The 20,692-nt window shown below is 52.4% G+C and overlaps 8 protein-coding genes across 8 annotated transcripts; 4 read left to right on the forward strand and 4 right to left on the reverse strand.

Annotated features, from left to right (window-relative positions):
- Nucleotides 1-53: 53 nt before the first annotated feature.
- On the forward strand, nt 54-2,364 carry SEPMUDRAFT_105719 (Fungal_trans-domain-containing protein; the record flags this gene model as incomplete). Its single annotated transcript, XM_016900587.1, has 3 exons — nt 54-241; nt 299-573; nt 644-2,364. 3 exons carry the CDS (start codon nt 54-56, stop codon nt 2,362-2,364), a joined length of 2,184 nt encoding a protein of 727 aa, XP_016763585.1.
- Nucleotides 2,365-4,820: 2,456 nt separating this feature from the next.
- Nucleotides 4,821-9,244, reverse strand: SEPMUDRAFT_147349 (uncharacterized protein). Its single transcript, XM_016904240.1, has one exon. The coding sequence runs from the start codon at nt 9,228-9,230 to the stop codon at nt 5,607-5,609; it is 3,624 nt and encodes a 1,207-aa protein (XP_016763586.1). The 5' UTR covers nt 9,231-9,244; the 3' UTR covers nt 4,821-5,606.
- A 355-nt stretch (nt 9,245-9,599) lies between these two features.
- On the forward strand, nt 9,600-10,060 carry SEPMUDRAFT_147350 (uncharacterized protein). The gene has a single exon (XM_016904241.1). The coding sequence runs from the start codon at nt 9,761-9,763 to the stop codon at nt 9,929-9,931; it is 171 nt and encodes a 56-aa protein (XP_016763587.1). The 5' UTR covers nt 9,600-9,760; the 3' UTR covers nt 9,932-10,060.
- Nucleotides 10,061-10,229: 169 nt separating this feature from the next.
- Nucleotides 10,230-13,339, reverse strand: SEPMUDRAFT_147351 (Golgi membrane protein). The gene has a single exon (XM_016904242.1). It carries the CDS (start codon nt 13,332-13,334, stop codon nt 11,091-11,093), a length of 2,244 nt encoding a protein of 747 aa, XP_016763588.1. The 5' UTR covers nt 13,335-13,339; the 3' UTR covers nt 10,230-11,090.
- On the forward strand, nt 10,289-10,598 carry SEPMUDRAFT_114562 (uncharacterized protein; the record flags this gene model as incomplete). Its single annotated transcript, XM_016901097.1, has 2 exons — nt 10,289-10,334; nt 10,417-10,598. The coding sequence occupies 2 exons, from the start codon at nt 10,289-10,291 to the stop codon at nt 10,596-10,598; spliced, it is 228 nt and encodes a 75-aa protein (XP_016763589.1).
- Nucleotides 13,340-13,674: 335 nt separating the features above from the next.
- Nucleotides 13,675-15,801, reverse strand: SEPMUDRAFT_60333 (glutamyl-tRNA amidotransferase subunit A; the record flags this gene model as incomplete). The annotated part of the gene is made up of 1 exon (XM_016909521.1): nt 13,675-15,801. One exon carries the CDS (start codon nt 15,799-15,801, stop codon nt 13,675-13,677), a length of 2,127 nt encoding a protein of 708 aa, XP_016763590.1.
- A 764-nt stretch (nt 15,802-16,565) lies between these two features.
- SEPMUDRAFT_114565 (isopenicillin N synthetase) lies at nt 16,566-17,825 on the reverse strand (the record flags this gene model as incomplete). The annotated part of the gene is made up of 4 exons (XM_016901098.1): nt 16,566-17,227; nt 17,295-17,526; nt 17,592-17,750; nt 17,817-17,825. The coding sequence occupies 4 exons, from the start codon at nt 17,823-17,825 to the stop codon at nt 16,566-16,568; spliced, it is 1,062 nt and encodes a 353-aa protein (XP_016763591.1).
- A 609-nt stretch (nt 17,826-18,434) lies between these two features.
- Nucleotides 18,435-20,621, forward strand: SEPMUDRAFT_131152 (allantoin permease). Its single transcript, XM_016902401.1, has 5 exons — nt 18,435-18,678; nt 18,750-18,866; nt 18,921-19,020; nt 19,183-19,846; nt 19,954-20,621. The coding sequence occupies exons 1-5, from the start codon at nt 18,462-18,464 to the stop codon at nt 20,551-20,553; spliced, it is 1,698 nt and encodes a 565-aa protein (XP_016763592.1). The 5' UTR covers nt 18,435-18,461; the 3' UTR covers nt 20,554-20,621.
- The last annotated feature ends 71 nt before the right edge of the window (nt 20,622-20,692 follow it).

A 20,692-nucleotide genomic window follows, 5' to 3' on the forward strand; every position in this document is an offset into this window, starting at 1 on the left:
AAGTCTCGATCATTGCTGCCATATTTCGGACTTCACCCTCACAACTATCCAAAATGTCTACCAGAATACGCGCAGGTCGCGCCAACAGCATGGAAAGCAAGCAAGCTCGTGGGAAGGCCAATGCCTGCCTACGGTGCTACGAGAAGAAAATAAAGTGCGACATGGAAAGCCTTGGTCAGCCATGCACAGGTTGCACACGGGATGGAGTGAAGTGTCAAAAGCGATCCCGCAAACCGTATCCGTACGTCCAAACTCCACATATACATCCAAAATGTACATATTACTCACGTGCGCCTAGACCACGCAGAGAAGCCAGTAGTGCCGCATCTTCAACATCAAGCAGCTCGCGTGGCTCTCCCACGCGTAGCAAACCGGGTTCCACACCACCTCGAAGCGTTCCTATGGAACGACCGCAAGCGCCACTGTTCAGTCCTGACCAATTCCACTTCTCTGCTCCATTTCTGGAATCGCCCAGTTATTTTACTCCAATACACGACTTTTCTTCGAACGTGATGCCGCACGCAACTGTGGAGCGGTCAAATACGATGACGGACACATTGCCATTCTTTGGCGGTAAGTCGTACTCGGACCATCATCATCATCATCATCACTGTGATATATGTACTGATTGTTTCGTTTGCAGGTGATGAGCAAGACTATGCCTTCCTGCTCAGCATGTGCGATGCTTCCAAAGATCGCAAGGCAAATGCCCTCTTCGGCCACAAATCTTCCATGGGTATCATGGAACCGGAAGCATTGGCGTACGCTGAAGCCAAAGGCTGTTTCTCGATGCCGAGCCATGCTGTCTGCGAAGATCTTGTGCAATGCTACTTCCACTACGTGCACCCGATTTGTCCCATTATGGACATAGCAGACTTCCTCGAGCAATACCAAGGTGGCGCCTTGGAGGGTACGAGTCTACTGCTCCTGTGGAGTATGTTCTCGGTCGCAGCCAACTTTGCATCAGATTCGACGCTCGCGACACACGGTTACCTGTCTCGTGCCGAACTCAAACAGACGTTGCACGCACGAGCGAAGTGCCTCTATGATCTCGGTTACGAGCAAGATCCCGTCACACAGATTCAATCCGCACTCCTCCTGGGCTTCTGGTACTCCGACATGCAAGATCATGTGCAGTCGTGGCACTGGACGGGGATTGCCATCTCGTCCGCACAGAGTCTGGGCCTGCACAGAGACCCCGACACCCTCTGCCTCGAACATCCCGTGCCCAGCTCGCGGCGACGGCTCTTGGCAAACATCTGGTGGTGCTGTTTCTTCCGCGACCGCTGGCTCAGTTTCGAACACGGTCGGCCCCTCCGAATCAATGCGGACGATTGCAACGTGCCGATGGTCAGCTCAGACTATCTGATGCAGCTACCTGATCGCGCGCCCAAATCGTGGCACAAGTATGTTTCTTTGGAGCTCCGCCATCTAGGACCGATATGGATAGGTCTGCTGCAGCTCACACTCGTATTGGATGACATCCTGGCGGCCAACCAGTCACCACGCAAGACGACGCTAGACATCGAGAGCATGACTAGCCTGGAGCGGCGCATTGCTCGGTGCTTGCCGGACAAACAGGCCCGTCCTTTCCATTCCGATGTGTTACTGTTCTTTGAATCGCATGCGCAGCTCCACCTCGAAGCGGCCATGATTGCGCTCTACAAGCCATATGCGTCCGAATTCTCCAGCACGTCCGCCAGCACCAGCACAGATCCTACGCTGATTCGACTGGCCAACGGGCGCGTCAAAGACGCATCCGCACGCACCAGCGGGATTCTGGACCGCATCATTTCCTCCGACACTCTGCGGTTCGCAGGACCGATGATTATTCCGCTGCTCGTGCCGAGCATGACAATACATTTGCTGCAAGCCAAATCTCATGACCAGTTCACGAGTTCTTGGAGCCGCAGTCGACTAGACCAATGTCTATTGGTGCTCAAGCGACTCGAAGCCAACTATCCCGCCGCTGCTCTCGTGCACCAGCTCTTCGCCGGGAAGCGTGGATCGCAAGCGGCGGCATTGGACGTGGGCTCCCACGACGCGTCTACAGCAAGTCTGATGGACGATTCCAAGCGGATGTCTTCTTCCTGCGGACTCGACATTGCACGCAACCACGATATGGTACACCAGTGGCAGGGAGCGCCGTTGGACATTCATAGCACGGGAAGCCTGTGCACTCCCAACCGAAGCGCAGTCGCAGCAGCAGCAGCGACAGCACAGTGGTCGAGTCCTCCCAATCTGGAGATTGTGGACCCGGACTTTGATCTCTGGAACCTCACAACACCCTCCGAGGGGCCCCTCTTCTTTCCTCTTGATGATGTCCACATGAATGGACTGGAATATGGCGCGTGCGCAGCATGATTGGTGACGGTGATTAACGATACCCCCCCCCGGCGAGACATTCGATGAGACATGGGATGAGACAGGACAGCAGGAGGGATGTTTGTGTGTATTTGTGTGGATGTGGGTGTGTGTGTGTGTATGTGTATATCTATCATCTAAGCAATGTTTCGCACCAAGTGGGCCATATGTCGATATTGTATAACAGTAATGATAGGAACCTTGGTGGACATTGGATAGATTATAGTGGTGAAGGCCACAAATCAACATGACTCCTGTGTCTTGGAAGCTTTGCAATTTTTTCTCTCTCTCTCTCTCTTTCTCTCTCACGCATCACCTTGTTGTATGTATGTGTGTGTGTGTGTGTTTTGTTCAAAATTGTTTGTGGTATACCCCCACCGACCCACCCACTACACACTACACACTATACCTCTCAGGTGAAAATAAAGTTGTGCCATGCATGCACACTTTGCGACACTAAAAACGGAGGGTATATCCACTTCTATATAGTGTGTAGCCACCACACTGCTACCTCCTACAGCGTCGTCTCTCCAGACTCACGCTAAAATTGCCATTTTCTTTTTAGTAAATCCTACAAAGTCACACCGATCAGTAGACCGAGTGGAAGAGACTCTCTCTCTCTCCCTCTCTATCTCTCACGTGACATATCACACACATGTATCAAACTAACTGTACTACCGAACACGGAGGCTGATTTAACATCCGACGCTAGAAGAGGACATACCCCACCGAGGAAGTAGGTATACTATCTTTTTGTTTTACTACTACTACTCCTACTCCTACTTCTTCTTCTTCTTCTTCTTCTTGCTAAAAGATAGATACTATACCTACTTGCGATATCATTGATAGTATAGGATAGCATCGGACCAGATAGGTAGGGTATACTACGGACTTGACATAGCAATACCCCCAAATGGCTTAGCTTTTCTTTTCTCTTTTTTCCAACGAAAAGAAAAACACTTTCCCTGACAAGACCTTCTGCACGATGACGAACGAGTGTCCTGCCTCACTTTTTCTTTTTCTTTTTTTAAAATAATATTATATAATTTCTTACTTTTTTTTTTAAAAAAAAAAAGATAAACTATTTTCAATTCGTTGGCAGATAGACACTACTGACTCATGCATGCATACTGTTGTTGCATCATGCAGTAGAGCGTGCAAGGCTGCATAAAGGAAGAGCACAGCACAGCACCCCCGACTACTCTACCCCCTTACCCCCTCCCCTGAGTCCCCCCCTCTTGGCATCGCCTATGTACGTGTACCACGTGGGAACACGCGCTCTTTTTTTGCTCTTTCTCTCTCTTTCTCTCTCTCTCTCTCTCTCTCTCTCTCTCTCTCTCTCTTTCAAAAGCGGGGTAAGTGCTTACCTGCAGACTGCAGTAAGTACAATCCTTGCCCTCTTCTTCGCTTCTTCGCTTCTTCCTCACCCCTTGCCTTGTCTTTGCATTTCCCTAATTGCGTCGTGTGAAACAAAACTCGTATCTCTCTCTTTTTTCTCTTTCTCTCTCTTTTTCTCTTTCCCTCGCTTTCTTCAGATAGATGAATCGATCGATTCGACCAGGGGGTGGTCTTAGGCACCAAGAGAAAAAAAGGGTCCTTCAACAGTCAGCCCGAGGGGAAAAAATAGAAGCAGAAATGGCCAATGAGAGAATGAACCGAGATGATGATGATGATGATGATGATGATGATGATGATGATGATGATGATGATGATGATGACGAAGACGAAGACGAAGAATGACGATAGATAAATCAATCCTCTCTTCGGAAACGGCGGATATTTCTCCATAATTCCCTTGTGTCGAGTACTAAGGTAAGGTAAGGTAGGGCGTATGTCCTTTCCATCATCATCATCAAAAGACGACACCACAAGCCAGAGAAAAAAAGTGAGTGTTGGTTGGTTGTTCGTAAACTCCACTCGTGGGGTCACTCTGTGGGGTCACTTCTGTGGAGATAATCAGAAAAAAAAAATCCATTCATCATCATTAATTAACTATTACTGGTCGAAATTCGCCGAAAGAATGAAAAAAAAATGGAAAATGGATAATTGTATGCAGGACGAATAAATCAAAAAAACAGAAAAAGAAAAAGAAAAAGAAAAAGAAAAAGAAAAAGAAAAAGAAAAAGAAAAAGAAAAAGAGTCGGTCCGTATGTCGTCGTTGGTCGACCTCTCTCCAACCCCGAACCGAACTTTTTGCTTGGCAGGGCTGGGAACACTTCACTTGGCAGGGCTGTACCATTAACCTACTGCAGACTGTAGCACCGAAAGAGCCCAGAGATTATGAGACAGCACAAGACCGTATATCCAATGCAGCTTCTATTTGGTCACTGCATCGAATAAATGCTCTAATGCCAATGCACTGGTTCGAGCAGATGGTTGTTTTCATCTTGTTCATGTGTTCACAGTTTCATATGCACATGTGTGTTAGTGAATTCCTGCCCCCCCCCCCCCCTCCCCTGTTCAGTAGCTCTGCATACCACCCAGCCATCATCATCATCATCATCATCATCGTCGTCAGCATCCATCCGCATCATCCCTTCATCACTCACCATGCTCTGATCATACAGAGCAGTACAGTAGTGTACCGTAGTGTCCCGTAGGGTAAATCCCCCTCTCCCTCCCCTCGTCCCACACAGCGTAGCCGCAGTACGCGAAGCCAAGCAGCAAGGGTCGTGGCCAGCAGAGTAGGGCCAGCCGCCAGCAGCAGCAGCAGCAGAGAAACAAAAGGCTTTCCCTTCTCGGCTTGCGGCAATGCTAGTGCCTCCGAATGCAGTCGGCATGTCGATCTTCGCCTTCACGAGCCACCCTTCGCTTATTCCTTCGTATCGCCTACGGACAGCGCGGAGGCCCAGAGAACTAATAATAATGTCAAGGCTGCGCTTCCAACGCTTGTGTGTCTGCGCCTCCTCTTGGTATTTCTCAGCTCTTCTCCAGCACGATTCGATCCCCTGCAAGGATGTAGACACTAAATCGACGCCATGTCGGGGACTTATATGTTCCAGAAGCTGTGAGATAGTGTCATCTCTAGCGCGCCCCTAGCATGCACTCCGGCGACACTAGTCTATCTAGTGCTCTCGTCGGCTACAATCGCTTCTGCACTGGACCTAGCTCGGCTGAGCGCTGCTTCACCGCCACCAGAGCCAGTGACCACCATCCAATGCTGCGACGTCCGAGGAACGGAGTGTCGTCTCGTCTCTGAACATGATTTCCTTCTCTCTGCGGACACCTACTCCGTCCCTCCATCACGGCTCGAGAACAACAACCACAGGCCCCATCTTCTCTTGCAACTCCATAGCATCCATACTCTTCCGCATGTTCTGCGCACTGCACAGCGCTTTCACAATCCCCGTCTCATTCTTCTCCGCAATGAGCCTCCTGAACGCATGCGCCAGAAACCCACTCACGAGCTCTACACTCCAACTATCAGGAATCAATTCCAGCACCTTAGCAACATCAAACCATCCTCCAAACCTGTCCAATAGCTCCGCAGTCCTCTCCAGTCTTTCTCCAACATCTTGAATCTGGAAAAACTGATCGAGCAAATAGTTGAACAGAACACTCTGCGCTTCTTTGCTAGGCAGAGCGTCTCGTTCCGGCGCGTTCAAAAAAGAAGACGAAGGGTGAAAGATGGAATTCCCTCCGAGTAGACAGTAGCGGATCGCCGTATCATAATCGCCCAGTCCATGCACGAGCAGCCGGAGCGCTTCTTCATGTTTGCCTTCTCGCCCATTGAGAATAATCATCTCAGGCACGAGTTCATCACTGTACGGCGCCAGGCGTTGGCCCAGGACGTGCACGTCGTACTTTGAAGCGGCGCCATGGGACCCGCCAATGAGTTGCAAGAGTCGGAGACGATTATGCCACCACTCTGCGTCGACGGCGTTGTCGGTGATGAACTGTCGGTACGTGGGCTTGGGCGGGAATTGCGCCCGATAGATGTCGTAGGAATCTTTGAGCAGCACTCGAGATTCGTGGTTGCTTTCGAGTTCTACGAGAACGGTGTCCAGGTAATACGCAATGAGGTCGTTGACGTATTGAACGTGATTCTTGCCAAAAACAAGGTGCTCCAGATACTCTTTCACCGCTTCTGGTGCTCTCTCCTTCAATATCGCCACTGCTTGCGTCGGCTCGAATTGCACCCTGCTCGCATCGTCTGCAAAGATTTGTACGCCTAGTTTGGGATTCCTATTCGCAAGCCACGCGCCATACTCTTGGACAAGCGCAACGTCTCGGATCTTGGCGAGGTATTCTCGCATAACGTGTTCACCCTCGATGAATTCGCCGCCTGCATCGGCTTCGCCCTCCAAAATCCGACGCCACGTCGCGAGAACTTTGGAGATGTCCCTATATTGTTTGTTCTGGTACAATCGGCTCAGCACATAAAGCCGATGGTACTCCTCGAGCAATTGAATGCCACGATCGAAACAGTCTATGCCCTTGTCTACGACGTTGTACAGCTCTGTTCGCACAGAGCCTGGTATCGCGGCTCCTCGAGGACTGTTGGAATCAAACATGAGAAGGACATGGAGCAGTGCTGCATCGACAGACCGGAAGACATGGGATTCGTCAGCCACACTACCAAAACCCTTCTTTTTGCGCCAAGTAGTCAAGTATCGCTTCATCAGGCTCAACATGTTGTCGCCATAAGCACCTTTGATGTCTCGCTCGATGCGGTCAAGATCGATGCCTGTTCGTAGCCACTCAATGGTGTCTCGAAGGCCCTGCGGAAGCCATATACCTGAGCCCTCTGCGATTTCCCGATCGAGCGGCGGTACCAGCATCAGCATTATGCGAGGATCTATCTCGCCTGCGGTCAAGGCATCTTCGGCTCGTCGTTTATCGTGCTCGTATGCAATAACCCCGCCTGCAGTCTGCAGAACAAGATTGCCAAACAGAAGAAGGGCTGCCTTCTGCCGCACATATGTCAGCGTGAGAAACTCGAGCTCATCTCGCGGCTCCTGTCCACGTATGCCATTGAACACACGTTGTACAGCAGGGACGTCGATCGATGGCTGGCCATTATCGCTCCTCTGCATTGCTGCACTCAGCTGCCTGTCAAGTTGGATGAGAAGCGGCTCCTGTAACACCCAAGAGACTCGGTCATTGGCGTAGAGAAGCACATTTGCTCGGACTTGACCGAATCGCGAAGCGAGCTTGTCCTCTTCTGTGTTGCGCGCAAGATCTGCTGGACCTTCCGCATTTACCTCTTTGCTCCCGACTCTTAGTTTGCGCAATCTCAGGCTCGTGCTTATACCAGTAGTGGAGAGATCTGAAGCAGTCGTTGCATTTCGCAAACCAATGCCAGAGGGAGCGTGATCATCACCATCATCTTCTTCTCCATCTCTCATCTTCTCGATTGGCAACCATTCTTTCGAACGCTGCGCTTCGCCCGGCTCGGCGTCCCAGCGTTGAATCTCTATACACCTGTGTCGCACTCCGTCGTAGACACGCTGCACGACAGCGAGCACATATCCCTGGCGAAGTGGATCGCTTGGCGTGTCTGAGCTCTGCTCAACGCCGTGCAGAACCAAAGATTCGGGATAACTGGCAAACTCGATGGTACCTCGAACGACATCGCCTTCTAAATTGACAAACATGCCAACACCCGGATCGGACTTGCTTGTTCCTGTGGTTAGCAAAAACTCATCAGGTGTAGGTGTGACAATGTTAGGCGGCAGAGGCTTCGGCTTCGGCTTTGCAGGCGAAGGAGGCCTTGCTACCTCTGCTGATTGCCCGGACGTCGACACTGATGCTTCAGCAACGACATTCTCGGGCACGGTCGCTGGAGCAGGCGCCGCTTCAGCTTTTGTCGGACTGCCATCCCTGCTCGAGGGTACAGCAGGCGAATCGAAGCCCTGACGGGAAGAACGTCTGGGCGGGAATGGCGAGTTGCTCTCTGGGCGCAGTTGACCAGTGTTCTGTGGCTGGCCGCCCAAACTCGTCATCCGCTGGTGCACTCGACTTTGTCGCACCGGACTACGGGACGAGAAGCTACGAGCAGCAGGTCGTGCGGGCGCGGCGGGTGGAGCAAGCTGCAGTTGGGGCAACGGAGGAGACTGGGATGCGCTGGTGGAAGAGATGGGAAAGAGCACATTCTTTCGTTGATTCACCACGTCCAGCAAGGAGTACTCGTGTCCATCCGCTACGCACGCCAAATCTCCGCGTCGCTCTAACACAGACACCCCACCCAGCTCGATGTCTCTGATCTTACGTGGCCGCGAGTCCTCGCCCACTCGGATGAGTCGCAGTCGTTGCCGCAAGCAGATCACGACGTCGGTACCATTGATGCTGTCGTCCTCGGCAGCACCGTTACGGTCTCGTCCGCCCACCGCGAGACAGCTCGCCTGTTTGACCTCCTCGAAAGCAGGACTGAGCTCGGGGATGTTATAGAAGGTAAGGGTGCCGTTGCACACAATGCAGGCCTTGCTGATGCTCGGGAGCAGCAGGATCTGCTTGACGCCAGCATCAGCGCCGCTCTGCGCAGCGGTGTAGGGCGGCTCGATGCTGGTGGCAAAGATATATACGGGAGGGTCGCCCGCATGCTCGCCGGGGATGGAGACATAATGCAGCACGTGGCCGTCGGACGTGCCAATGTACACGTTCCCGTTCCACGTATCTACGCAGGTAATGTATGCTCGCGTGCCCGTCTGCGCGTCGCTGGCGAGCGGCACATGGCTAATCAGCGTGCGCGTCGTGTAGGAGCCCGGCGAGCCATCGTCGGTCGTGGATGTGGGCGTGGGTGCCGGTGAGGTCTGCGCGGGTTCATGTTCGTGGGCGTGTGGATGTTCATGTTCACGTTCATGTTCGTGTACTAGTTGTTGGCGTTCATGTTCATCTGCGTCCTGGCCGGCGTCGACAGATCCCATGACCGCCGCTGTCGAGTGACCATATTGATGTATTTGATACCGTCGTGAGCGAGGTGAGGTCCGGTCGTTTACTGTGAGAGAACCTTATTACTGCATACCTTCCTTCTCAAGTTAGACGTCACGTGATCTGGTTGCTTCACGATATCTACATGTACTTGCTACCTTACGGACATCAACAATATCGACATCAACATCATCACGGGACATTATTCTGCCCTCATGATCAAGACGGTACGCTGCGTATCCCACACTCACCCATACAACATGCCATAATCCAATCCTGGCGAGAAGCGCTCGGTGAGTGCATCTCGTGCTTCTTGGCACGCACTCCCCATTGTGCTCCTAACCAACTTGACGATTCACTTCCAAGTTGTTACTGTCCGGGCATCAAGTCGCCAATGCCAGCTCGCTAGACACTGTACTACTGTACTCTCCATATCCTCCTCTAGCAGACACTGCACAGGTCTGCTGGCTTTGAAGATTGACCGGAGACCACCAAATACGGCCCACACGCTGTCCGAGTAACAATCATGCTTTGCCAGCTCAAAGCCCTTCAAGATCCCTTACAGCCACCATCCACTCGGAATCTTGATCTAGGCTATGCTATCGTTGTGGCGACGAAGACCGACTATGGAGAAGTATCGCGGGATTCGTGGGTGCCCATATTGGCTTTGTTCGCCAGCAACAATATGAAGCTCTGAAGCTTTATACTGCTCTACCATTCATGGGCTTCTCGATCTGCCGGTGACCCAAAACTACAATACTAGAGGCAAAACAATCGTAAAAAAGTGTACCAAAACCACGCCCATCTCATTTCCGAACGCAGTCTCTTTCTTCTTACAACAACGAACGAACCCACATTGCATCCTCTGCCAGCACCATCACGCAACCCATATAAGCTCGCATTCCAATCACCAAACTGCTCTCTTCCTTCCTCAACCAACTCACATCACACTCGTTAACGTAAGCAACTATCACAAGGCTCCCCGACGTGACCTGTTCCAACTAACATTTCTCCGTCAGCTTTTAACCACAAAACCAACACCTCAAAACTCAACATGGGCAACGGAACTCTTTACTCTGCCTGCACTCTGCAGGGCAACGGTACGTAACTCCGGCGATCGTCCTGCCACGAACTCATCCCAGACACACTTATGTATATAACATGCTGACATATTTCTCTCAGGCACCCTCTACTCCGCCTGCGCTCTCCAGGGCAACGGTACTTTGTACAGCGCCTGCTCCGTGCAGAAGAACGGCACCTTGTACTCTGCCTGCTCCGTGCAGAAGAACGGCACCCTCTACTCGGCCTGCTCCGTGCAGAAGAACGGAACGCTGTACAGCGCGTGCTCCGTTCAGCTGATCTAAGCGGGTCATCATCAATCTCAATCCGCTTTTGGTCGACAAGGTTTCCCTCTTTCTCTCTTCCTCTTTCTGGATACTGCTACGATGTTGAAAGAAAGCAAACAAGGGAAACAACACGGAAACATGGAATAATCAAAAAAATATAATGGACTGGGCTTTTTCTCGGGTTTCTTCTCTTCTTGTCGCCTAACTCGGCAGAAGTGAAGAATCTGGGGCCTCTTTTTTTCAGTTTTGAAAAGAAAAAGTCCATTAAGTCGTGTTGCTTTGGCAGCACGACTGAGCAGGAGAGATATTTGTAGCATCGATAATAATAAACCTCGTGGTCGAGACAAACTTTCTTCTTTTCTGTCCAGATTTTGTTGATATCCATGTATATACAGTAAGTATATGGTCACGTGGGTTTGCAATCGTTGAGCCAAGCGTCAAAAAGCCGCAAGCGTTTGTTGAAAGAGGAAGAGGGCATTTCATCCTACATGTACATGTACCCAAGGTACCCTACCCTCCAGCCTCAAATCCCGCCGCCTGCCAATCTCCATGAGCTTCGGCTCCGCCAGCAGCAGCAACAGCCTCGACCTGCTCCTTGAGTGTACTCGTGCTCAAACTGCTCGCGTGAGCCGTCGTGTCTGCAGAGCCCATGTAGTACAGCATCATGAAGACCAGCAGATGCAGTCCGACACAGTACAGCGCGAAAAGATTTCGACTCGTCCGTGTGGCCAAGACCATTCGCGTCAGCTGAAACACCGCACGTTCGGGCAGAGACATTCTCTTCATGGCCCTTGCAGATTCCCGGCCTCGGAACGCCTGAAAGGGCGATATGTTTGCTTCGTAGGCAGATTTGTATCGAGCGTCGCTGCCACTGCCGATCACGACAGTCGATGGATTCGGGTTGCCGGCATATGAGGCGCCGCTAGTGGCGGTTCTGTTGTACGTACTCACGTAGCGAGTCTTTTCATACAAATTCAAGTTGTCCTTTTGGAGACTTGCGACTTCTCCGCGCAACGAAGACACGGTCTGGTATTGCTTCTGGAGTTCCTGCTCCAGTTCGCCCATTTTCTTCTTAAAACGATCGCGTTGCGCTGTGACCATGGGTAGGATGCCCGAGCCGCCTCCCACAGCCTCACCAGCGCGAAGCGACTCCAGTGTGTTTCCCAGCCGAGGTGACTGCGAACCACTCTCGGTCGGCTCGAAACCTCCAATGATGGACGAGGTAGGTGATGCGGCTCTCCCTCGCCGACTGCCATAATGTGATTTGGGATATCGCGACGTATATGTTCCCGCCACAGACATGGTCTCAAAGGCGTTGCTTGCCTCTTGCTGAGTCTTCTGCAAGTCGTTCTCGAGAGTCGCGTTCAGCTTCTGTGTCTGCTCCAACTCCATATTGGTGCCCGAAAGATCCTCTTGCAGCTGCTCTAGCCGTTGCTGCAGCTCTCGGTGTGAAACTCTCAGTTCTGTCAACTCATCGCTGAGCTTCTTGTTCCGCGCCACGAGAAGCTGCTCCAGGCTGCTTTCTCCGGCCTTTCCATTCGTGCCTGTGTTGTCTGCGACATCGGCATCATCTATACTCGAAAATTCAATGGCTCGCAGCATGTCCAGCTCACGTTTGACCTCATCATAGTCTTTCCATTTCTGCACTCTGCTCTGCAGCGCATCGCGATCTGCTTTGAGTATATTGACTTCCCTCTCCAGACTTCGCAATGTGCTCTCAAGCTTCACCTTGTCCGAGTCCCGGTCGTGTCGAGAAGCGTCCAGTCTGCGAAGGAGGGACGAATTTTCCGATCGTAAGCGCAGGTAGGCCGGATCGTCTTCCACAGAGCTACTCTTGGCTGCGCTGGACTGGCTGGCGGACTGCGCAAGCTCTGTACGCATCTGCTCGTTGCGGGCCTCGACCTCTGCCAATCTGAGATTCGCCCGCTCCAGCTCTTGGTTCACAATGTCCAGCTCCGCAGCTGCAGCTGCAGCATTTCGCCCCGTGTCATGACTCTCCTCGCCCGTCCGATCCAGCCTCTGCGACACCTCGTAGCTGGCCTTGAGCTCCTTCAGGAGTCGATTCTGGTTCTCGACCTTTTCCTCCAGACTGCGCTCCTTCGAAATCCAATTGTCCTCTTTTTCTTTCAGCACAGCCGACCACGAGTCTTCCACCTCCTTAATCTTGCTATCCTGTGAGCCCTCGAATGACTGCCTCGTGTTGCGCTCACGCTCCAGCTGTTGCTCGAGCTCTTCCAACTGCGTGTTCTGCTTCGACACCTGTTTCTGCAAGCGCTCGTTTTCTGACTCTAGCCTCGGCACAACCTCGTCGGCGGTGACCAGGGAGTCAATCGATGCTTCCAGCAGCGGATACGGGTCTGGCGCTTCGGACAGAGGAGAGTAGGCGGACATGAAGGCGGCCGAGACGGCCTTGTTTTGCTGGGATAGCAGGTCAATGTATCCTTGGTACATCTTGAGCAGGCCCGCCATCTCTGTCAATTTGGCGCTGTCGTCCATCTTCTTGAACTCTTTTGTCTTGCTGGCCAGCTCTTTTCGCTTGACCAAGGAGTCCTTCTGCTGCGTCACCATGTCCTCGGCAGTGGTATCCAGGCTCGACACCAGCGTCGTCAGGTTCAAGGACCGCCATGCTGCCACTGCCTGCTGGAACTTATTGCCCGCGTCGGTTGTATTCTCCTCGACCGCTTTCGCCGTCTGTGCTCCATTCGTGGCCTCCGAAGCAGCGCCCCCGGTCGTCTCCAGATCCTCTTCCTCCATTTCTGCGGCAGTAGACATGGTGTCCCTCTGCCACCACAAAATACAACAGCAGGTTCAAGGCTGAGCACGGGGATGTGGTGAGATGGAGGCCGATGTGGAGGCGCAGGGTCGACGCGTACCTACCAGGTGCTTTTGGTTTCACGTGAAAGCAGATATCTTGGCTCCGCTCTCGTTCCCGATGGAGGTGTACCTTATGATATAAATTTGACAGGAACTGTACAGGACTCGTCACTCGTAGAGGGATATATAGGTATATACATAAGATATCAATAAATAATTGACATCACGGGGGTTATCAGAGCGAACAACGCGATGGACTACTACATCAACTGCGGACGCATCATACTGTGCGTTCGAACTCCCGTGCAATATCATATACTCGACCATCTCTGCCAGAAGCGCCCAGTAGCGTCACTCCGAAAGGCAATGTCGTGCCAGTAGCATCCTGATATGTGGCAGCGGGCACAGCCACACCACACAAGTCGAGGACGTTTGCAAAATGCGTAAAGTAGCCCAGTTTGGCGTTCAGTGCCAGAGGGTCTGACTCCATCTCACTAATCGTGGGATGACATGGTGTAGTCGGTACCAACAGCACATCAATGCTCTGGAAGATGCTCGCGGCATCCCGTGTGTACTGCGCTTGGAGATGCTGATCGCGGAAGACTTGCCAAGGTTTGACATCTTTGTGAGCAGCCTCGGAGAACAGTTTGTTGGTGGTCGAGTGGAGCGTGTTGATGTTCTTCTCGATGAACTCCGGTCCAATAGACGCTATCCTTTCTTGGACCAGCGATGCTTCATACAGCAGATTACTACCTCCTTCGAAAGCGACCCAGTCGACTTCTTTCGGGGTGCCGCCGGCTCGTGTCAGCCTGTCCACAGATGCAGCAAAGAGCTCCTGGTATTTCCCGTCACATTTCTCCAGTGCAGTAGCGGGAGGGATTCCAAAGGTGAAACCACCAACCTTGACTCCTCGGAAGTCTGCGTGCCACAGAGCAAGTGAGCTGGGAGATTTGGAGTAGGGGTCTGTCTCGTCACCGCCAATGTCTGCCACCAGCCATACTTTCCGTGCATCATTCACTGAAGGGGCGAGGACAGTGATGGTGTCGAGGCTCTTACATGCAGGAACAAGGCCTGATGCACTGAATGTGCCTTTGGTAGGCTTGTGACCCACAATGCCATTATAGGCAGCGGGCACTCTGCCAGACCCTGCAGTATCGGTCCCTAGGGCAAATGAGACCAGGCCAGCCCCAACAGCTACAGCAGATCCCGAAGAGGAGCCACCAGAGATATGATGAGTGCTAAACACACTGTGCGGAGTGCCATATGGAGAGCGGCAGCCAGATAAGCCAGTGGCAAGTTGATCAAGATTTGTTTTTCCAATAAATATTGCACCCGCTTCGAGCAGTGTCTCCACCACCTTCGCGCTCCGCCCCGGTAGGTATGCGTATGCTTCACAAGCCGCCGTGGTCTTCACGTTGGCGACATCGATGTTGTCCTTGACTGCAAAAGGAATCCCGTACAGTTCGGGCAACGGCTTTCCAGAAAAGCGATCTTCCAAGGCCTGTGCATCTTTCAGAATTTCTTCCACGTCCCGGAGATGAGTCCATACGGCGGAATCCTTGAGCCTGTAGGATGCAGCGCGAGCGTGCACCTCCTTGACAGTGTCTGTGGGTCGCAATTGACCAGCGGTATACTGCTTGCGAAGGTTAGCGATGGAGATGTCGCCGGAGAAGCCGGGGGGTGTAGTCGGTGGTGTAGGCGCCTGTGGCGGAGCATACTTCAGCAGTTCTGCTGAAGTGCCCACGAAGCCAAACAGACCGTCGTAGCTGCAGAGCATATCCAAGGTACTGCTATAGAAGCCTTCGTCGAAACCGTCGGTGCAGTCTGCCAAGATGCAGGTCTCAAAGCCACGATCAGCACACTCGCGTGCGGTGGTGTTCACACAACATTCCGTCGTGACCCCAGCGAACAGGAGATGGGTGATGCCGCGAGCCAGCAAGACACGATGCAAATTCGTATCCCACATCGATCCCTTGCCAGGTTTGTCAATGACAGGCTCGCCAGGTATTGGTCGGAGCTCGTCGATGATGTCGTGGCCATATTCACCTCGCACCAGCAGTCGACCCATGGGCCCGGCATCCCCGATGCCCATGGTATGATGGCCTGATGGAGCGGAAATCTGTCGCAGTCGTTTGGACGGCGGGAGATCGGACAGGTCCGGTGTGTGGCCTTCGCGAGTGTGCACCACATGGAGCCCCAGGCTGCGTGCAGCTTCCAGAGCCTGCCTCGTCCTGGGCACGATGTTTCGGACTTTCTTAAACACCTCATCGTTGCCGCATTGGATCTGGCCAAAGCCATGGTAGTCAACGAAATCCCGCTGCATGTCGATGATGATCAGTGCAGTCGACTCGGGCGGGAACTTGTATGGATATGGTCGCGCGGAGGGCAGCTCCATTACGGTGGCCATTGTGACTGTGACTCTGACTCTGACTGTACCTGTTGGAGGCTCTTTCTGGTCGGGACAGAGGGCAACATGTTGCAACCTGCTGGACTCTATATACACACGCCGTGAATAGCGAAGTCGCCGGCCGATTAGTATGTGTTTTACGATATTCCTCGCCGCGTCGTGGGTGAACCTCGAGGGGTGCCCAGCCAGTCAAGGCACGCGATCTGATCTGCCAACACGCGTGAACCCAAGTGAACCCAAGTGAACATGGACGTATTCGAGCCCGAGCCACGTGCAGCCAGGCAGATAAGGCCCCTGACTCCTGAGGGTGCACTGCACTGACTGCAGAGTCTGCAGACGATGATGACTATCCTCCTCCTCCTGCGAGGCTCCTGTAAGTCTGTAACTCTCCTATACACAGGGGTCATAGGGGTCACAGGGGCTGGTTTTGTTAGTTGGCCGGATGGATAGGCCGACGGCACGGTGAGTGTGCGGCCGGCTTGGCTTGCCGCCGCCCTAATGATCCTAATCCTCTCAGTTACTCAGTATTTTAGCCTTATCCCCCTCTCCAGTTCCACAAACCCACCTATGTACATGTACCTCTGTACTGTTGATGATGTATGATATGTCAGATATGATACTCAATCTCACTGTTTACTGTATACAATGTACATGTACCCTTCACGGTTCCACCTTTGGAGTTCTCTCTAGTCTCTTTTATACATGTACCTGTATACATATAATAATACGACTCTACAGTGTCCACTCCATGTCCCTCAGCGAACCTAACTCGATATCTTGGCGGCGGTGGTGGTGGTCGGCTCCCGGATCTCCTTTTCAGCGCTGCTCAGCCTGCTCTGTGCCAAACGCTGCCACACATAGTCTCCTGCCACGATGGGCTCATAGCCTCCTTTGCCGTCTTCGGAAACGCAGGTCGGCAATGGGTGCAGAACCGTGTCGTAGGCGGGACCAAAGAAGAATGGGACAGAGTATCGCTCTCGTCCGGTACAATTGTGCACGCGATGGACAGTCGAGATGAAGACATCGTTGCTCCATCGTGCCAGCATATCTCCTATGTTGACGACAAACGTGCCGGGGATAGGGGGTGCTTGAATCCACTGTCCATCGACATTTAAGATCTGCAGGGCGGGCTGCGTGCCCTGGCAAAGTATCGTAAATGCCTCGATATCTGTATGGGCGCCAATACCCAGGGCGAGAGGATCTTGTGGATCCTGCGCTGGGTACTTCAGTAACCTGAGCATCGCACCAGGACGTCTGACTGCAGCGTCAAAGTAACCTTCTGGCAGCCCAAGCACTTTGGCGAACAGACGCACCATGCGCCTTGCTAGCTCCAATATCTGGCCATAGTAAGCAGCGACATTCTCCTTGAATCCAGGCATGGAAGGCCAGGCATTAGGACCCTCCATGGGGCCATCTCCAGCAGGAGCTGCTGTCCCAGTCAGTGAAATGTGGGAGGACTTCTAGCAAGCAGCAAGTAATAATGCCTCACTTACAAGTGCAGTTGTGGCCTGCAGGATCGAGATCTGGTTCGTAGCCACAATTGAAGGCCTCATTCAAGTCCGCACGCTTGGATTCATCTGTCAGGACCTCCGAGATGGGCTCATATCCATGCAGCACCCTCGACTTCTTGTAATGAATCTCTGCTTTGGTCTCGAGCGGCTGATTGAAGAAAGTCTCTGCCGTGCGGAAGATACCATCGATGACTTCTGATGACACGCCATGGTCCTGTGCCACGCTATCAGTCAACTGATGGAAACCAGCCCGGCCATGAGCGATGAGTGTCGTCGCACCTTGATATAAAAGAACCCCACTCGAGTGCACGCATCTCGTAGTTGCTCGATAATGTCCTGTTCGGAGGCTGCCAGCGAAATGGTCGGGATCTCATGAAATTCGGCCTTACGGACGGCATCACCAGCAAGTGGTCTCTTGCGGCCCGAGAAGGAGGTGAACTGGTTGCAAGATTGGCATCAGCATATCAGTTCTGAATGCGAGGGGGATACGAAGGAGGTACTCACTTCAGCCATTGTGCTATCCAGCTAACCAAATGCGCCAATACAAGGGATGGGAATGGAAAAAGGAACAACTGTACCTGATATTGTTATCCGCGTCCCCTCACTGACAGAGATATATGATGATATTGGCGTCGTTCGGGGTTGAAGCCACACTACCTACCACTACATGTAGTCATGTACTGCATATGTACAAGACTGCAACTCTGCAGGTATACACTACTAACTACTACCGTACTGCGGTATTACGCTGGTGTCGTGATATGGCCTATCACTGCGCCAGGGCCAGTGAATGACACTGATAGCAGGGGGATGCATGCGTTACGCGCGACGGCGACCGCGCGGGCGGGCATGGACAGGGGCTATGGCCCCAAACTCAGATAAGGGGACTAAAATGCAGCTAAGACAAGTGAAAGTACTATATTGTGGGGCAGGGCACTCACTCACTTCTCGTGGTCGGTCAGCACAGGTCAAAGATAGTAATATCATCTTCACCTCCCGGCTTTGGTGGTGCTGGACTGCTGGTGGTGTTGTCGGTGGTGGTATTGGTAATTGGTATAATACCTGTTCTCGATCGAGATCTTATTTGCCCCTTTTGCACTGCTTCAACCGATCATATCAAATCAACGAGGATAGCCAGCCTCACGCTCCATGGCCAAAATTCTTCGAGGACGCTTCGAATCGGCGGGAGCCAATCTAAAGGCCAAGACGAAGCGTTCAGGATGGGTATTGCCCAAGGAAGAAACGTCCTTTGCGGACAAAGACAGCTGGTCCAATATCGACTCCGATGTGACGCCCGTTGAGCGCCGGACATGGACTTCTCTCACCATCTTCGGATTCTGGATGTCAGATGCCATGAACGCTCAAGGTCCGTAGTACTTGTTACGGCAATGGATTCACGACACAAGAGCGCCATCGAAGCTGATATCAAACAACTAGGTTGGATGTCTCCCGCTGCGATCATCGCCCTCGGCTTGACGTGGAGAGAGGCCATTTACTGCATCATCCTGGGTCTTTCCATCACCGCCATTCCCTTGGTCCTGAACGGAGCCATAGGTGTGTGGTATTCTCTCATATTCCTCGTCCAACACGTCGACTGACTCGGGATAGGCGCGCATTTACATGTTCCATTCCCCATTGCTGCACGGTCGAGCTTCGGATTCACCTTTGCCAGATTTGCCGTCGTTACAAGAATGATCACAGCTCTGTTGTAAGTGAGCCTCTTCTTCTTCTTCTGCTTCTTCTTCTGCTTCTCCGTGTCTCGATGAGCTCCAGCCTACCACGCTGTCCAGTTCCAAGATAGACCTTTGAGAACACATTCGAAGCTCGAGAAAAGAATGTCCTACTGACCTGCGAAATACGAACATGCTAGTTGGCACGCCATTCAAACTTATACCGGCTCGACAGCATTGACGCAAATGATTCGAGCCATCTTTCCCTCCTACCTCGACATTCCCAACCACTTGCCCGAATCCGCCGGCATTACGACGCAGCAACTCCTGAGCCACTTCTTATTCTGGTCCATCCAATTTCCCTTCCTCCTTATTCCTCCCCACAAGCTCAAGTGGTTCTTTATCTTCAAGGTCGTCGTCACCGTCACCGTCAGTGTGGCAGTCGTTATCGCCATGACCTCGAAAGCCGGCGGCACAGGCGACATCTGGGACCAAGAATATCGCGTCTCGGGCTCCGAAAGAAATTGGATGATTCTCGCGTCCATGATGTCTCAATCCAGCGGCTGGGCGACCATGGCCACCAACGTGCCCGATTTCACGCGATATCTCAAACACTCTCGCGGAGTATACTGGCAAGGGTTTTTCCTCCCCTTCATCAGTTTGATGCTGGGTCTGGCTGGCATCATATCGTGCTCGGCGTCGAATGTGGTCTATGGCGAGTATATCTGGGATCCTCTGGTGCTGGCTTCGAAATGGCATGGCCCTTCGGGACGATGTGGTGCGTTCTTTGTGGGCTTTTGCTGGGTGGTGGCTCAAATCGGAACCAACTTGTCTGCAAATGTCATTTCTTACGCCAACGACATGGTCAGTATTGCCTCGCCTTTACACATACTCACGAGAAAGAGAGAGAGGGCGACATCCCAAGAAACATTTGACTGACTTTTTATATTTTCTTCTAACACAAAATCCAGGTCAACCTCTTCCCCAAATACATCTCCATCCGCCGCGGCGTCATCTTCGCCACCATCACCGCCGGCTGGATCATGGTACCCTGGAAAATCGTCCACTCCGCCTCTTCCCTCCTGACCTTCATGGCCGGCTTAGCGATTTTCCTCGCTCCCATTTCCGCCATCACAGCCACCGATTACTGGTTCGTGAAAAAGCGCCACATTGACGTTCCCAGCCTATATCGCAAACGCGCTCGCTACCACTACTGGAAAGGCGCGAATTGGCGAGCCGCCGTGGCATTCCTCATCAGTGTGTGTCCCAACGTTCCCGGATTGGCGAATGCGGTGAATCCGGATGTGAGCATTGGAACGGGGATAAGGCATTTGTACAATATGAATTATCTGTGGGGATTGTTCTCGGCGGCGATTGTCTATTGGTCATTGTCGCACTTTTTCCCTGCGAGCGAGACGTTATTGCAAGAGTCGATTTTGGATGATCGTGGGGATGTCACCCCCAGCGGCGGCGATGGGGAGTATGAAACTTATATTTCTTCGGCTGGTTCGGGGAAGGATGAGGTAGAGATTTCGGTGGAGGGGAAGAAGAGGGATTTTGAGGCTGTATAAGTGTGTGATGTGTCGAGAGAGAAAGAGAGAGAAAGAAAGATAATAGCGATTCACGACAGGGCAGCATTATGGGAGATCCAACTGTGACTACTTTTTGTTGTTGATTTCTTTTTTCTTTTTTCTTTGTCTAATCTTGGTC

The sequence above is a fragment of the Sphaerulina musiva genome (genome assembly GCF_000320565.1).
Source record: "Sphaerulina musiva SO2202 unplaced genomic scaffold SEPMUscaffold_2, whole genome shotgun sequence".
NCBI lineage: Eukaryota > Fungi > Ascomycota > Dothideomycetes > Mycosphaerellales > Mycosphaerellaceae > Sphaerulina > Sphaerulina musiva.

Coding starts and splice junctions, on each gene's coding strand:
- SEPMUDRAFT_147351 (XM_016904242.1), bottom strand. CDS start 13,334: ATGGAGGAAGAGGATCTGGAGACGACCGGGGGCGCTGCTTCGGAGGCC.
- SEPMUDRAFT_147350 (XM_016904241.1), top strand. CDS start 9,761: ATGCTTTGCCAGCTCAAAGCCCTTCAAGATCCCTTACAGCCACCATCC.
- SEPMUDRAFT_147349 (XM_016904240.1), bottom strand. CDS start 9,230: ATGGGATCTGTCGACGCCGGCCAGGACGCAGATGAACATGAACGCCAA.
- SEPMUDRAFT_131152 (XM_016902401.1), top strand. CDS start 18,462: ATGGCCAAAATTCTTCGAGGACGCTTCGAATCGGCGGGAGCCAATCTA. Junction 18,867..18,920: donor GGTCCTGAACGGAGCCATAG/GTGTGTGGTATT, acceptor GACTCGGGATAG/GCGCGCATTTACATGTTCCA. Junction 19,847..19,953: donor TTTCTTACGCCAACGACATG/GTCAGTATTGCC, acceptor CACAAAATCCAG/GTCAACCTCTTCCCCAAATA.